This window comes from Lissotriton vulgaris, chromosome 5, assembly GCF_964263255.1.
Source record: "Lissotriton vulgaris chromosome 5, aLisVul1.2, whole genome shotgun sequence".
NCBI classification, from domain to species: domain Eukaryota; kingdom Metazoa; phylum Chordata; class Amphibia; order Caudata; family Salamandridae; genus Lissotriton; species Lissotriton vulgaris.
The window spans coordinates 1,036,608,088-1,036,624,634 of record NC_141693.1 but is presented as its reverse complement, the minus strand read 5'-3'; the positions used below and the strand labels follow the sequence as shown (position 1 = coordinate 1,036,624,634).

Sequence of the window (16,547 nt, the reverse complement as noted above, 5' to 3'; positions counted from 1 at the left end):
TGCCTCCCCCTGGGTTAGTGATCAGCGCCAAGAAACCGTCCGGTGAACGCAGCGCTCTACAAATCCTTTTTACATTACATTACATTACATTACATTACATTACATTACTTTGTATATGACTCTAATTGCCAAGAAGTGCTCAGCTAAGACTTTGGGAGTACTGTTATGCTGAAGAAGTATTCAGCATTCATTGTTTGTAGTGTATATGCCTACTTAAGGATCAGGATCTGTTATAGCTGCGCACTTAAGCTGAAACAGGTACATGTCTGGTGAGTTAACCAGGCGTTGCAATTCCTGGGCATTGGACAATAACTATTGTCTTCATTTCTTTGTTTTGTGCAACAGGGGCTTATGAGCTTCGCCTGGCTGGCTACTTACCATTTTGTCCCCTGTTGAAGCCATATGGGAAATTTACTTTGGTATGTGTATAACTACCGTGGTTATTGGTTCTAGTATATGAAAGAAGAAAACTGACAATATGGTTCTTGTGTTTTAGATTGAGCTACAAGTTCAACTATTCTGATTGCCAGGCAAAGCCAACCTTTTATTCTTCTCCAGGTATACAGCCTTCACTTCACATTAGGGTGGGGGTATGTGAGGTGTTACTTAGTTGTGTGTTATACATCTACGTCTGTGCTTGACTCATGGTGCCTTGTTCTCGTTTCAGCTTCCCCTCCCTGCAGCTCCTTTCCTACCCTTCCTGAAATCCCTCGCTCGATCATTCCTGTGTGTCTGTTCTCATTCAGACCCAGGGGCTGTCAAGAGGTGGACCCCATAGAGCATCGTACGATCCTGAGGACTCCTGGACCTGACAGGGGGCTGGCCACTTGGGTAGACACACATTTAGGGTGTACAGTTGAGCCGGTAGAGACGGCATCAGATGACATCTTGTGCATCAACCTCTCTTTTCCATCTAAAGTAGAAGTTTTTATTTATGGTATTTACTCAAGATCCATGGTTAATGGGCAGGAATCCCCAGTTGTGGAAGCCCAGCAGCACATATGGCAGCTCTACCGGGGGAAGCCCACAAAATAGTGGGCGGTGACTATAACTATCAATATGAGCCCCTGGATGTCAGTAACAACGATTTGTCACAGGTGGAGGACAGGACCTAGCACTACTACCCATTAAAAAATGGGCCCCACTGGCCATACAAATGAATGCTCTAACTCTAAACTAGTTGATAAACGCTTGCAATGGAAGAACCCCATATGACAGGGTGGGAGGCACACATTTAATCGCATTGGGTGTGCAAGTCTTTTATACTACCTATTTGATGTTAGACTGCGACATTACATTACATTTTTGATATTAGAACAGTGCCAAGATGTGATATCGACCACAACACCCTTGCACTAGATATAGATCTCCCAATCGTTAAAACTGCTGCCACTTGGCCAGATCAGTTTGATGGAAGGCACCAACTGTCAACAAATACATGCAGAATTAAGTGAAGTGTAGTCGTGTGAACGCAGGAAACTGGGAAAGCAATTTCTCAAATGGCTGAAAGGAACCTAGGTGACTTAAGCAATCTCCATCCAGTCCCAATTGTGAGGACTGACGAGATCCACGCCCAGCTATTTGTGGGCCTAGAGTTCATTTTTAGCTAAAAATGTGGGAGCTAAGAAGACTCCCCCCCCCCCCCCCATGGTTCAATTAGCATCTCAAAGAGGCCAAAGGTGCACTTTAAAATGCAATTTAGTGTCAGGACAGAAGCCAAATCCAAGTAACAAGGGCCAAATATAAAAAATAGGTACAAATTTAAAGAAGGAGTAGGATCAGAGGAGATTGGAGTTTCTACTCGTTGCTGTCAAAAGTTAAGTAACGACCATACTACCTTTTGGAACATAGTAGCCACAGGGAATGGCAAAGGCATTACTAACATAGAAAATAACATAGCTGCAGACATTTTGAAATCCCACTTTTCGGGCCATTTCTCTGCACTGCCCAGGAGCTTCTCGGTAACCCCCGTGGCCAGGAGACAAATTAAGGCCGGTGTAGCGGCAGCACGTGCTAATAAGGGACACTCACCTATAACCAGTAACAAAGTCATCTTTGCTATTAAAAAGATTGTCCCCGATAAAGCTCTGGGAATCAATAAAATACCCAGTGACTCTCATGGGACAAAAATAAAAGACAAAACTGTGATCTTTGATGTAAAACAGGAGCTAGAGACAGATAAAAAAAGATAATTAATACCAGCTTCCCTGGTTGTCCAAATTGTGAAATCCTAGGCAAGCATTTTATTGTAATGATGAAAGATGCGCAGTCAGGGTCTTGTAGATACACAAGTATATTTATTCTTAAGTTACAGGAAGATGGTAAGTTCAATAAGTGCTTCAGTAATTGCCATTAGATGTCCCTTAAGTTGCCTCAATTAATGCCCCACCAGGAGCAGCCATCCAGATTAACTGACCCTCCACTCATACAAACACACTCCAACATTCTACATGACCTCATCACATGCTGAGCAGGTAGGCAGAGAACTACTGAAAGGAGAGTGCAGCAGGTAAAAGGAAGACTACAACACATCTCCCCCATTATAATATGAAAAAACAAACAGAAAGTGTGAAGCTGTTAGACACACGTTAGAGCACAGAAGGATGCAGTAAAAAGGAAGTAGTGTAGTGAAACAACAAAAAAAAGAGTGAGGAAATATGCATGAAATAAAACAAACCACACATCTCATCCTACCCCCTTGATAACGCCATGGAATAAAACATACTACACATCCTACCCCCTTACTCAAAAATGCAAAGAGATGGTAAAACGCACAAATGGCAGAAAGGAGGATGCACTACAAAAACATATAATACACCCTACTCTCTGGTAAAATAAGGAAAACAAGGAATGCAAGTCAAAAAGATACAATCAAAAAACTACAAACTGCGTTTCCAAAAACAACTCACCACACGGTGTACCAAAAACGCCTCATGACAGGTCCAACACAGGTAGGCAGAGAACTACTGAAAGGAGAGTGCAGCAGGTAAAAGGAAGACTACAACACATTTTATTTCACAGAGCCTCCTTTTTCTTGATTATCATATAGGAGCACTTTTAAATACTTGAGTTCAGGAGGTACTCTGTTGAAGCACCTCTAATGTTTGATTCAATAGACTATACTATTACTCCCTTTATAGTAAGCATCTAGGCATGTTTATGACTACTTACTTGCTCTTAGTTCACTAATTACTTTCTTTGACATTGCGCGCCATTCGTGTTTTTAAGTTCATGTTTAAAAACGATAACTTTAAATAAATGTCTGTCTAAGCAGTAATTAAATTTGATTTATTATGGTGAAATACTTCTGCTTGTTGAAAAAATACTATTTTACATTTGGAAGAGTCTGTATCATATTTGTTACATTCTGTTTGTTGCACGATGAACATGCCAAACTTTTTCACAGCTTGGCTCGTACATGTACTCTTAGAGCCAAGGCAGACCCTTGACTTGGTGCGGGCTTGGCTCGCCCTATGAATTTGCTGGAGCGCCTATATCTATTTACGACTCAGAATTAGTACATGGGGCTGTTAGTCATCGATATAATGATTTCTAAAATGGTGAGAGCTGAAAACATTCAGCTCTGCCTATATGCACCAATTTGACAACTTTGCCATTAAGGCTTCTTGTAGGGGAAGCTAAGAAGAGTGTGTGCAGTGAAAATAGCTTTAAAATGAGTGATCCCAGGGCATGGACTCTGCACCGTTGTGTTGTACGTGGCCGTAGTCATGAGTTCCCAGGGGGAACTACCAGGACCAGGTGGAACAGAAAGGGGTGTAGCTTTAGAGGGGGTGTTTGAGTATGACACCCCCAAATTCATTCTTGGCTTGGTAGATGGGTCTGGGGACCTTGAGTCATGTTTAGGTCTGTGTCCATTTTTCACATCATTTTTATTTCACTAAGAGCTTTTAACTTGTTTCTTTTTTGGAGAGAAAACTTAGATATATATAGTGACTAGTTTACTAAAAAAAAAGTAAATCTGCATCCATAGAACTACTCTTTGAATGGAGGAAAATGTACTACTTATTTTTTTTTTTTTATTCAGAAAACACAGGCATTAGTAGGCTTAGAACGCTGCACCAGTCTCAGGTTTCAAGGCATAATACTGGCAAACACCCAAAAGGTGATGGGGCAAATGCTTCAAAATAGTCTATCCAGTGGCTATTGCTCAGGTATCCTTTCAACCCATCACGTTTTGCCCACTATGCCACTGTAGACACAGGCCCACCTGTTGCAAATCAGTACTGACCTTGTTCCTCGTGGAATCAATCCATTCCGAACTTCGTCATCTCACCCCTACACCCTTCAACCACTGCTTTGTTAGTTGGGAAATATGAGATTCACAGCCGAGAATCCCACTGGCTAAGCTGCACTCCTGAATATTACCACAGACATTGCCTACAGCCGGCTGAAATCCATGCGGTCTTCCATATCTTTCAAAACACTTACACAGTGTGTCTTTACAAGTAAAAAACTGCCCCGGTTCGCAAACATGGGAAACTTTTTTCCGGGCCTGGCAGTGGACGTCGCCTTTAATATTGTCACGTATTTGCATGTATTTCACAAGCAAGTGTGAAAATAGAAATATAACGTTTGCGAGGAAAGCATTGTTCCTTTTCTTGTTTTACACATCCATTGAGGACGTTGTAGAACAAGTTTAAAAAAAAAGGTAAATCAGAACACGAGAAGGCTAAAATCTGCAGAAAGGCTGATCTAAATGCATTGCTTTTTTCTCAAAGCCTTGTTTGACAAAATGCACGCCAAGAAATCTTTTGTTTTACAAATGTAGCGGTCAGATATTGTTTAATATTTCATGAGCGCACTCACCGCTCGTGATGTCTCTGCAGCTTTTAGTGTTAGGTGGTTAGCATATTTTTGGAAAGAGCATTTTGAGAGTATAATACTGTCAGGAGGTAGATGCGTACACAATCCTGCCGTCTCTTTTAATTTTATACACTTGTACATCTACGGTTGTACACAACGTTTGTATCTATTAAATATTCTGAATGGGCAATACAATCTAAAAAAATAACTTAAGGCTTGAATATTTACATTTAAACGTTGCATTGTTGATATTAAAACAATGGCTCTTTACTTCTTATATGCAGAAGAGACATTGTTGATGTTTTCGGCCTCGGATAGCTAAAGAGCTGAAATAATTCAGTTAGCACTAGACTGGCGTCACTAAAATGTTGTCACTAATTGCAATTCATCTCTCCACATCTGCATGGTTGACGGGCCCTTAAACGCCGACAGGGCGAAACTGTGAGCTTTACATTTCTCTCAGCTGCCTTGAAGTGCCTTTCGAAAACTGTAGATTGATTCTATATCATGACTCCCTCAACCCTAGCAGCAATCAGCTTTTATCTCTCCCTACTGACGTGTCCTGCTTCTCAGGTGTGAAAACTACATCTCCCATCAGCCCTGCTCAGCTGCGCACCTGGCGCAGGCGCCCTCGCTCTGTGTTGTGGCGTCGTTCGCTTTCGGTTTGCTTGGGAGGCTGAGAAACGCACCGGCGAATTCCGGTTCATCTATACTTTTGCGCTACTAGGGGACCTGATATCAGTGACATCGCGGGGGAAGTAATCCCCGTTGGGCGGCAGACGGCTGCCATGGACCCGGACTCGGTGATGCAGGAGAAGGCATTGAAGTTTATGGTGAGAGAACGGGACGTTACAGGGTGCAGCGGGGGCGCGCGAGGATGTAGTTGGAGAGAAGTGTGGGTGGTCGGTGTGATAGCGCCGCCTGTAAAAGCGTAGGGACGGTTAGGCTGTTTATCATCAGCCGGTTTAGTGATGTGTGGACGGTAGATGGGTACCACAACCGCCATCTTGCTTGGATGCTGATGTTGCTGTTATTGCCTGTGGAATGATGGGTAAGAATTGACGGAGAAAAGCAGTGACATTAGGAGGCCCCAGATGTGCATTAGGAAGAGTCCATAGAGATGTACTTGCACTTTCCTTACTAGGGACAAGTGATAAAATTGCATCTGCTTACGTCCAGAAAATCATTATTTTCTTATCCTATATGCCTGCAAGTCGCATCTGCCACGCAGGTGCGTTGAGGTAAAGAGGAAGAGATGTACTATTTTTCATTTCAGTGCACCAGGTTTGTGTTTTTACATTTGTCTTATCTTACTTTGTGGGGAGTGTTGCTTCATTGCAGCTTTGTCATTTTGTCTGCAGCTTTTTAACTTTGAAATCTTGGGACCTTTGAAGTCCCGCAACTTTTTCAGGAGTCTTCCAGCTTTTTTATGAAGTCACGAATTTTGCGTATCAGTGTTTTGGAGGTTTGTAACTTTGGAGGATTATGTCTGGTCACTCTTGATGTTTGTACGGTCACAACTTTTGTAGTCTTTTCAACTTCGGAGTGCATGACTTGAAAGTCACACAACTTTGAATGCTGGTGATTTTGGAGACTGTCAACGCTGAATGGAATTTTTGGACTTAGAAGAGTCCTGATTCTGCAGTCTGTTGATTTTCTGTCTATTTGCCTTGACAAGCCAGCTGTTTGAGGCTGTATCCTGGTGACTAAACATGCTGCTGATTGACCTTATATGTAGGCAGTTGACTCTGCAGTAGGGCTGGGTGGAGTTTGCGGAGTACTGCTGTGAAGAACTCCGTGAAGTGACCCAAAAATTCTGAAGTGCTACATGGAGTTCCGTAAGTGGTGGAGTGCATTAAGTTGCGCAACTTGTGCTGAATTTTAGTGCCGGGTGTTTGTCCCAAGCTGGAAAATAAGCATGGCCTGCACCATGCGCAGTGCATGAGGGCGCTCCTTCTTTCTGCCCCTCGAGTAGATGGTCTATTTGAGCGGCAGCTTCCTCAAAACAAATGGAAGGGTTCTCAATGCGAGCAGTGGTGGCCTTCCGCAACAGCCCAAGTTGAGAAATCTCACCGGGTGGTGGTCTGGAGTAAGATTTTCCTTACTCGCACTCAACAACTTAACGTTGGCGAGCGAGGAAAAAACTGCGCTCTGCTGATTTTATTTCAGAAATACGTGCACGTTGCTTAGTGGGAAAAGCTCAGCGAGTGGAATTTACACCCAGGCATACTCTGCAAGTTGCTAACAGTTGTTTTCCTGAATCCACAGTCTGTTTCAGTGGTGAATGACTTCAGACACCCTTATGCCTCAATTGCTTTTTAAGGTTATCATGTCTTTTGTTCTTGTCCGAAGATAATGCTTTTTCCTACTTTATGATACTGGTACACACAACTTTGAAAATAGGAGTTTAAAATCTGCCGCAGACCCTTTTTTACCTTTAAATAGGCACTATTACGTTTTTTTTAAACAAGCACCCAATTAATTTAATGGATAAATGGTTAGACTTTCGTTACTCAAGAAATGCTTATGTTAAAATTGAAAAATATTGTAAATGGGATATTTTACTGAAGGTTAATTATGGGCGAGCTTGGGGTAGACCCGGTAATAATGTAATATTTTAAAATCGTTACATTTTAATACCTCAGTTGGTGTTAGTTATACAAGGGAAGGAAAGGTAACAGAATATTTTACGTGCTCAAGTGGGGTCGGACAGGGCTTCATATTAGCACCATTCCTGTTTAACTTATATATTAACGGCCTAGATTCTACCCTGAGTGCTATTAAAGCAGATACCCTGAGGATAGGCTCAAGAGCGTGCAGACGATGCGGTGCTGCTTGCTCGCACTTCGAAGAGTTTGCAGCTTCAAATTGATGGCTTTGTGACTTTTTCAGAAAACCTGCATATGCCCCCCAATCTCTCAATCATATATTATGGAAATGGGGAAGAAGCCAAGTCAATCCTACAATTATACTATAGGTTCACATACCTTAGAGAAAGTCCTAACCTTTTGCTATTTGGGCCTTTTTTTTATGGACATTTAAATTTCAAACATTTATTAGAGGAGAAGTGCCTGGCCCTGACTAGGTCGAGAGGTTCTATTGCTAATTTTGCACAAAGATTAGTATGTTGGACCACGGGAATGATTGTTCTAAGGTTTTATATGGAAGCAAGGTTTGGGGATTTATTAAGGCTAATAATCTGCAAAGGGAGGAGAATACATATCTCAGGCATTTATTGAAAATTCCTCACAGTATTTCAGCATTCAGTGTTCACGAAGAACTGGGGCTCAAATATATCTCTGACCTGGTGGCAGTTAAACCCCTACAATGTTGGGTGAAGCTGTGGTCCGATACAGAGGCGGGTTTGAGCAGGCTGGTAATCCAGGATTGTCTCTCCTTAGATCACACACTGAAAATTCCCTAGTTAAAATATGTCAGGGATTCTTTTGATAAACTAGGGCGTGTAGATCTGTTCACCAAACCTGGTAAAATAAGAACCCAGGATAAGGCAGTTACTAAAGACCTGTGGCGCAACGTGAAGCCAGAGAACTTTCTAAATATACGGTGAGAGAACACATAATAGTCAAATCAACCCAGGGTATAGAACCATACCTAACACTAATAATCATTGCACGTGACAGATTTTTAATTACCCGTTTTAGATTAAATCTTATTCATCACCCACTGGCGGTACCTGCAGGTTTTATTATGAATTCAGAAGAGAGTGGGCCCTGTGGCTGTGACAATAGGTCTCCAAAGGATACACTACATCTAGTTCTACTTTTCCCGTATTACGCCTATCCCATAAAATATTCCTGAAGGGCCTTTTAAGAAGAGTCAGATTTAGGCATGCACGTGTAGCCTTGTTGTTTTTAAAATTGTCATCAGATGTTTTTACACCCTTCTGTGTTTCCAATTTTTTAAGAGCTGCTTTAAAGTTAAGCGGCATGAGGGATGTTTGAAGTCTAGAGGTATTCTTGCCATGCCACACCACTACGCGTTGCTCTACTGTTATAGAAGATTTTTTTTTTTTTTTTTTTTTTACAATTGTTAATTTGTTTTAATCTCGGATGGACTGACATTGATATCAGGAGATATAGGTGGGAGAATAACCATATATATAACTGGTGTTATTTATGTATGTGTTAACCCTTTTTAAAGTTGTCTGTGTGATGTTGGTATTTGTCATAAATAATGTATCTTTTATGGTAATATTTTTTATATGCTGAATAAAGATTATTATGATTATTATTACTGGAGAGTTCAATGTGAAGGCTTATTACCAAACACAAAGTGTGAAAAACAACATATATATGTTTATGTATGTATTACAGAGACACAGTCACGTCTCAGAAATTAAGGTTGACGCTGCACTCCACACCCCATATAAAATCTTGTTTTTGTACCTTTTAATAAATTTAACTCCTCTTAACCAACCTGAAACCAAACTATATTCAAGGAAAAATACATACAAGGAGAAACTGGGGGCCAAATGTAATGGAGATTGGTCCAAAAGTTTTAAGATGGTGTGGGTTCCCAGAACAATTTTTCATTTATATTTAATTAGGAATTCACTTATTGAAATTTCCTACACATGTTGCTGCAAAATTGCTGAAAAGGTGGTCACCAAATTTTTATGGCACCACTGATTATCTGTCATTTGTTGCCATTTCTTGCTTTGGGTAAGATCCGTCCACCCCTTTTGGAAATGTAAGTCAAAATGTGAGTGTCCAATGCACATGCCAAATTATGTTTATTCTTTAGGAAGTACAAACAGCCACAATGCAGACGTTGGCCTGAAGTGCACATGCACAACACTTTGTGCAGTTACACTGGATGCTCACAAGGGTTTAATTCCCAATGTTTGTAAACACCCGGAAAAAAATCAATAAAATACAAAATGTAAAAATAGGAAAACAAAGAAAGCAAAATAGATTGACAGACCAAATGCTGCTCTGTTTATAGGTGGGCAGCAAACTGCATAAATATCTTCTCAAGCCTCTTTGATAGATCAGGAAGTGCGTAAAAACAGAAAGCCTCTGACTCCCATGTACTGGCAAGGACTGGAGGCCCTAATCATTCACTTTCCCCTGCCTTGCTCAAGGGAGGGAGAAATTAATTTACTCTCTCCTCTGACTACTGAGGGCTGTGGAATTTTGAATGGAGGCCATGCCCTCCTTGCCTTGCCCAAAGACTAGAGGGCAGTTGCAAATGATACTGAAGTGTGTTTCTACTTCCCCAACCACCACAATCCTGAAGTGCAGGGGAATAAACTGTCAACGCCTGCATCACTTTGCCCAAGTGTGATGGGAGAATTGCATCCTCCCCATTGCCTTACCTATGGTTGGGAGGACTTAAAAAAAGTACCTTGGAAGGAGAACTTGCCACTCGCTCCTCATTGAGCCTCCAATTTCTAGCTCCGGAGTTGAGAGGTTATTGCCCCCTAAATCCTCCAGCATTGCAGAAATGTGGAGTTGTGGAGGCAACATTTTTTATAAAACTCCTTTCACCTTTCTCATGTGAGGGGGGAATTGTTCGCTCCCTTGGGCTTTGCCCAATGATGAGACTGGCTATCTAAAAATTCCCACATGACCTGCAGCAGTGTTCGGCTCACAGTTGATTGTTTCACCTTTTGTCTGATTCTGATTCCTGTTGTAACTCGAAACTTTAGTTGGTGAGGGGGTGATATCCAGTGCTTAGTTTCTGATATTGTGTATACAAGATGATATTTTTTTGTATCTGTAGAAAGCCATAACACGCTTTGAAGAATAGGCATTTCATATAAACATATTGAGGCTTTCTATTTTGGGGATAAATAAAGTATTTTGTCAGTTTCCCAAGACAAATATGTTTGCTTTTTACAAATTATTTAGATGGAATGAGAGGAATAGGAGATCCATAGGACGTCCACCCAACATTAATAATTTATTATCAGAAGACCCTAACTGATAAGAAAGGTAAAGTATATTAAAAATTTCGAATAGTGACTGGCCTCTGAATTGAGGTCAAAATAACGTAATCTCTCACCCACTGACCTTGGTGGCATGCTTCATACTCACTTTAGTAGTTAGTCCCTGATATTCATGTATTGTCATATAAACGCAATCAAAATACAAATGGTGGCCTGCCATCTGTGAAAAACGGTGGTCGATTAACATTGAGTAAATATTTAATATCGTTCTCCTGTATTCTTTCCACATCTATAAATGGTAAACAATGGGTGACCTCTCTAGTATTATGAACGAGCGCCCTCATTTACCAAATAAGTGTCTGAGATATTAAAATATATCTCCATCTCTGCATGTGTGGGCTATTGCATTCCTGAGTAAACTTAGTGAAAGTTTTCAGGAAGCGTTTTTTGAGTATATCATCAACGTACAGTTTTTTGTGCATTTTCCCTAACAACCAGCTGATTTCTCCCCTCCTTCCATTGCAATGTCAGAGTTGCACCATAATGGCGCTTTATAGTGTATATGTTTCAGAATCTTAAGCAGGTTGTGAGCCCTTTGCCATGCATAATGGGAACCGAATACAATAGGGCTGATAGATGGCGTCATGTGTGGTTGATACGTATAGCATGTTGACAGCCCCCCGTCCCTGTTTTCAGGATATACCTCTCTATCTAGACTTATAACAGTATTTCAATGTGTTTTCATCTTGTATATTAAATGGGCCACTCCATACGAAGCAACTGAAGTCCGCTCATATACATTGTTGCTTTTAATTTTGAACTTTTTAACCTGGGTGTCTTTTCTCCTAATACAAACTGTAAAATAGCTTTTTTAATATCATATAGTAGTATTTTTTGGACCACTTGTGGTAATATACCGAGTAAAAAATTGAATTTGGGGGTCATATTAATTTTTATACTTTATCATGTTAAGATAGCCTTAGGTGGGCCCATTTCCAAAAGTCTGTGTTGTTTTTTGCAGCACAGGGGAAATGTTATTGTGGCTCATACTTTGAAGTCTTTGATTTAAACAGATCCCCAAATACTTCAATTGGTTGCGTTTCCATTCAAAGGGTATGGTCCGTGTAAACCCTCATGTGGTGGTCGAAGGTAGTGGTAAAGCCTTACACTTAGACACATTTGTCTTGTACCCCGAAATACTTGAGGAGTCCTTGTAACTTGCAGACCCTATGATGAAGCTTGACACCCAGCTGTCTGGATGTGTGAGGGCCCTAATTCCGAAAGGAGGGATTCCCCTTTCCCTTCCTTCGCAGTAGGACCACCTACTACTCTTGTTTTACACTCTCACTCTCCATCTTTTACTGACCCAATCAGGAACTGCATACCCCTTTCTTGTGTCCTTGTAACTTCACCAGGACCTCTGCTGATGCAGACAGGCAAAACAGAGACATTTCTATGTTGTCTGTATAATATAATGTCTTGTGTTCCCCTGCTATAGGCATTATACCCGTAATCTGGTTGTTCTTTCGTATTGCACTTTTGAAAGGTTCCAGTGCTGTTAAAAATAGTAGATGGCAGCGGGCATCCCTATCTAGTTCCCCGGTGATCCTGAAATTATGAGGAGCAGTCTTCCCCCCCAATTAATCGAGGCAGTTGTATTGATACATCCCTTTAAACAAAATGATATAATTCTGGCCGGTTCCCATTCCTTTCATTGTGCGAAACAAGTAACCCCATTCTACTTTATCAACTGCCTTCTCGGCTTCGAAAGATAATAGTCAAGGTCATCTTTCACTGCCATAATATGTGTGATAGGTTGTGCAAGTGACCGGCACAAAAGCCACCTGGGTAGGCTGTATCAATTGAAGCAGGAACTTCTTCAACCAGTTCGCCAGGATTTTAGCATCTGCATTTATAAGCAAGGTGGGCCTGTAATTTGAGCAATCTACAGTATCCCTGCCCGGTTTAGGGATTAATACTATTCTAGCCTCGATAAATTCATCCTGCATGTAGACATTTTACAGAGCCTCTTTGAAAACTGAGGCGAATACAGGGACAAAAATGGTTCAGTAAAATAAAATTCAATGGGAGATCCAAATTCCCTAAGGAGTTTATTTGAGGCCATACCATGAATTGCTTTTTCAGTTTCTTCCACCGACACATTTAAATCCATTGTGTTCCTTCACCATTGAAGGAGTGGCAACCTCTGGAAGAATTCAGTTTGTATTACTAACCCAGGTCGTTCATCTGACGTTTATAGAGTCTTGAGTTGATTCATTATATTCATTATATCAGCAGCTTTATCAGTAGTTCCTCTCTACTATTATGTATTGTTCTGTATGATTTGACTTCTCTAAGTTGTGCAACCAGCAATTGCCCGTTTTTTCCACTTTCTATCAATGTCTTTGATGTAACATGAAAAGGGACTTTTTTTTCCTTCCGTAGTGTATAACTCATTTAATTTAGTTTTAGTTTAACGAAATGCCAGCTGTACTACTTCTTCTCCTTCTCCTTCTCCTTCTCCTTCTCCTTCTCCTTCTCCTTCTCCTTCTTCTTCTTCTTCTTCTTCTTCTTCTTCTTCTTCTTCTTCTCCTTCTTCTTCTCCTTCTTCTTCTTCTTCTTCTCCTTCTTCTTCTTCTTCTCACCAGAGACCTAATGGAGCAGCAGTCAAGTCTAATTATATTTGGTTACCTATGAGGTCATGATCAGATACACCAACTTGAGTAATGAAAACTCCTTCTAATTTTCTGGTTACATTGATTAAGTAATCAGTTCTAATGTGGGAACCGTGACAACAAGAAGTGAATGTGGGGCATGGCTTGAGACCCGATGACGGAGGAAGTGTGAGCCTGCAGCTCCGCGCTAGCCCCACCAATAATCCTGTTCAGGGGACCGCTGTGGCCCCCCAAATTGGCCCCCGGTGCAGGGGAGTGGTGAAGGTGCTTGCCCCCTGAACTGTGGAGCTGGGCTCCCCCCCGGACGTGCTGTGAGCCCGCTGCGGCCCCTGTCTCGGAACAGGGCTGAGAATTAAGATGGTGGTGTCCGGGGAACGGGTGGAGCATCTGAGCTCTGCGGCTCCCCGTCCGGCATAACTGGGAGCCCGGAAGTGCGACCGGATTGCTGCGGAGGCAGGGGACAGCTGTAGAGCGGAACCCCAAGCAGCCCGGACAGGTTTGGTGGCGGCGCAGTGGCAGCCCCCGGCCGCCCCTCTTTTCGTGCAGATTCGGCTGAGCCTGTTACTGGACTGGAGTGTTGCCTCCTGCTAGAGGCGGGGACTTGAGTGGCGGCCGGACTGCGGGCGACAGCTGGGGGCACGGGAGCGGCGTAGAAGATCGTAAGCGCCCTACCCCCCACCACACACTCTTGCTGGGATCCTTTCTGTTTCCCCCTCTAGTGGTGGCATTCTGGGGGTTGCGGATGGCAGTGCGGCCTGACTGGGCATTGGGAGATTCGCCAGTGCTGCCTGACTGGGCATTGGGAGACACGGCCAGGACCGCCGCTGAGGCACATTGAGGCACGGGCAGCGGAGGGACTGCCCTGCAGCCTGTGTTGAGGCAGCGGCGCAGCAAGAGTTGGCATGGAGCTGACCCCCGCCCAATGAAGATACTGGGGCTGCTGGTGGCATACGATTGCTGTGGGCACCTGGCGCCTGACCTACTGCGACGTGGGTGGGATCCTTGCAGGGGACCCCACCCTGAGGGCGATTTCTCTATCCCTGCCTTGACGGACTTGTTGTCTTACGGGTGGACCGCCTATTGCTCCGAAGCGGACGGCATCGGCGGGAGGCGCTCTGTACGTGGCTGAGTTGCGCAGACCGGAAGCGGAGTGGACTGCTCATAGCTTGACCACTGGGGGCTTTGCAACTCTTGGTTGCCCCGGGTGGAGTGGATTCGCTGTGATGGCCCTGCCGGACCGGACCCTACCTGCTTATGGGAATTATTGCTGCGGGGCCTGGGTGCATATCTGCGGTGCTTGGCAGCCCCTCACCCCCCTTAGGGGTGTGCGCAATATACTATCCTGGGGCCTGGAGAGGGAGACCGCATCCTGCACTGACCTGAGCCGGCAACCCTTGAGCATGGGGAAACCCAGAGGAAACAAGGGGGGACTTCCTTGGACGGCGCGGATCCGGATGTGGAGCGGGGACCGCGGGACCCGGACGCCGTCCCTCCTGGATCGCTCTTGCAGCACCAAGTGGACCAGATCCTACCGGCTATAAAGAATACTAGAACGGCCCTTCAGGAAGACATCGCGCAGGTGGCGACGGGCCTGGGGCTCTTGAGGGCTGATCATGCTAAGTTATCGGACAGGGTGCGACAAACGGAACTCACTTTGAAGGACGTGGGGCCGGCACAGCATAAGTTGGGCGCCCAGATGGTGGATGTTATGGCCTGGTTGCAGACCTTGGAAAAGAGAGCAGACGATGCGGAAGGCCGCAATAGGAGGAATAACGTCCGCGTAGTGGGCTTGCCGGAACGGATTGAGGGGACTGATATGGTGGCCTATCTAGAGTGCTGGTTCCGGGAGGTGGTTGCGCCGGAAGGCCTGTCGCAGTTCTACACACTGGAGAGGGCGCATACAGTGCCGGCGCGCCCACTATGCCCGGGACGCCCGCCTCGACCAGTGGTGGCACGTCTTCTTCACTACAGAGACAGGGATCTGATCCTTCAAAAGGCCAGGGCATCGAGCCCGTATACTGTGGACAATAGCAAAGTCACGCTGTTTCCGGATTACACGCTCGAGGTGCAACGGGCTAAGGCCTCATTTTTGGCGGACAAGAGGGCGCTACGCGGCGAAGGCTCGCAATATTCTCGAATGTTCCCGGCTCGGCTGCGGATAGCCCTGGATGGCAAAACTCACTTTTGCAATATTCCTGAGGAAGCCTGGTCCTGGCTGGAGGAGAACAGGACTGGCAAGGGCGAGGCTGGGTTGCCATTGGAGCGACTGGCGCTGGAGCAGCGACTCCGTAGATCCCGCCGTAACCGGAGACGACGCTCAGTGCCTGGGGGCCCCTCACTGTCCCAGACGGAGGCGGAGCGACTGGTGGCACTCCAGGCGGTGGCGGTAATTGCTGGAGCGGAGGCGTCCTCCCAGGAGCTGGCTGTGGTATCTGGAGAGGAGGCTGATGGGACTGAAACTGAGCTGTCGGAGTCTGGGAGGCAGATACTTCCTAAGGTGACGCCGAGCACAGCAGACGACATGGTAGACGCGCCATGAAGATGGGGAAGTTTCGGGACTCTGGACCTTCTATGGTGGTAGCTATTGATTTGGACTTCCTGGGGTGTTGGGGGGCGGGCGGCTGGGGTCTGGGATGCCCGGGGATTTGGGGGGAGTAGCCTGGCCACCAATGGAACAGTTAATCATTGATAGGGGAGCAATGCCGCTCTCAACGCTGGAGGCTTGGTTGCTGCTGAGGGGCTGGAGGGCTTGTTTAGTGGTTGTTGATCGTTAGGTTCTAACCCACCCCCGCCGGATGGTTCATAGTTAGTATGCTTTGACCTTTTGTGGGGGCATTTGTTGGGATCAGTTGGATGGGATTCACTATGTTAGTGCCTGTTCTGGGGAGGGAGTGATGTGTTTGGGGGGGAAGTTGGGGATGTGGGGAGAATTAGTTTGGGGATGGTTTTCGCCGGCGTATCTTGGAGCGAGCAGTGGTTCATTGTGCTTTTATATATTGACTATGGGGCCATTACCTGATGTTACATGTGTGACTTGGAATGTGAGAGGCTTACACTCAATGCAGCGTTGGCACAGGGTCCACTCTTACTTGGTACGCAGGGGCGTCCAGATAGTATTCTTGCAAGAGACGCAACTG

General features: G+C 44.5%; 1 protein-coding gene across 2 annotated transcripts in view; it reads left to right on the top strand.

Annotated features, from left to right (window-relative positions):
- The first annotated feature begins 5,468 nt into the window (after positions 1-5,468).
- BTRC (beta-transducin repeat containing E3 ubiquitin protein ligase) overlaps positions 5,469-16,547 on the top strand; it is a 1,268,207-nt gene continuing 1,257,128 nt past the window's right edge. Inside the window, exon 1 of one of the 2 annotated variants that reach the window (XM_086922668.1) lies at positions 5,469-5,657. In XM_086922668.1, coding sequence (XP_086778794.1) covers positions 5,613-5,657 — 45 coding nt within the window. In that variant the 5' untranslated portion in view covers positions 5,469-5,612. The remainder of the gene's footprint in view (positions 5,658-16,547) is intronic. The other variant, XM_086922669.1, reaches the window with a different exon arrangement.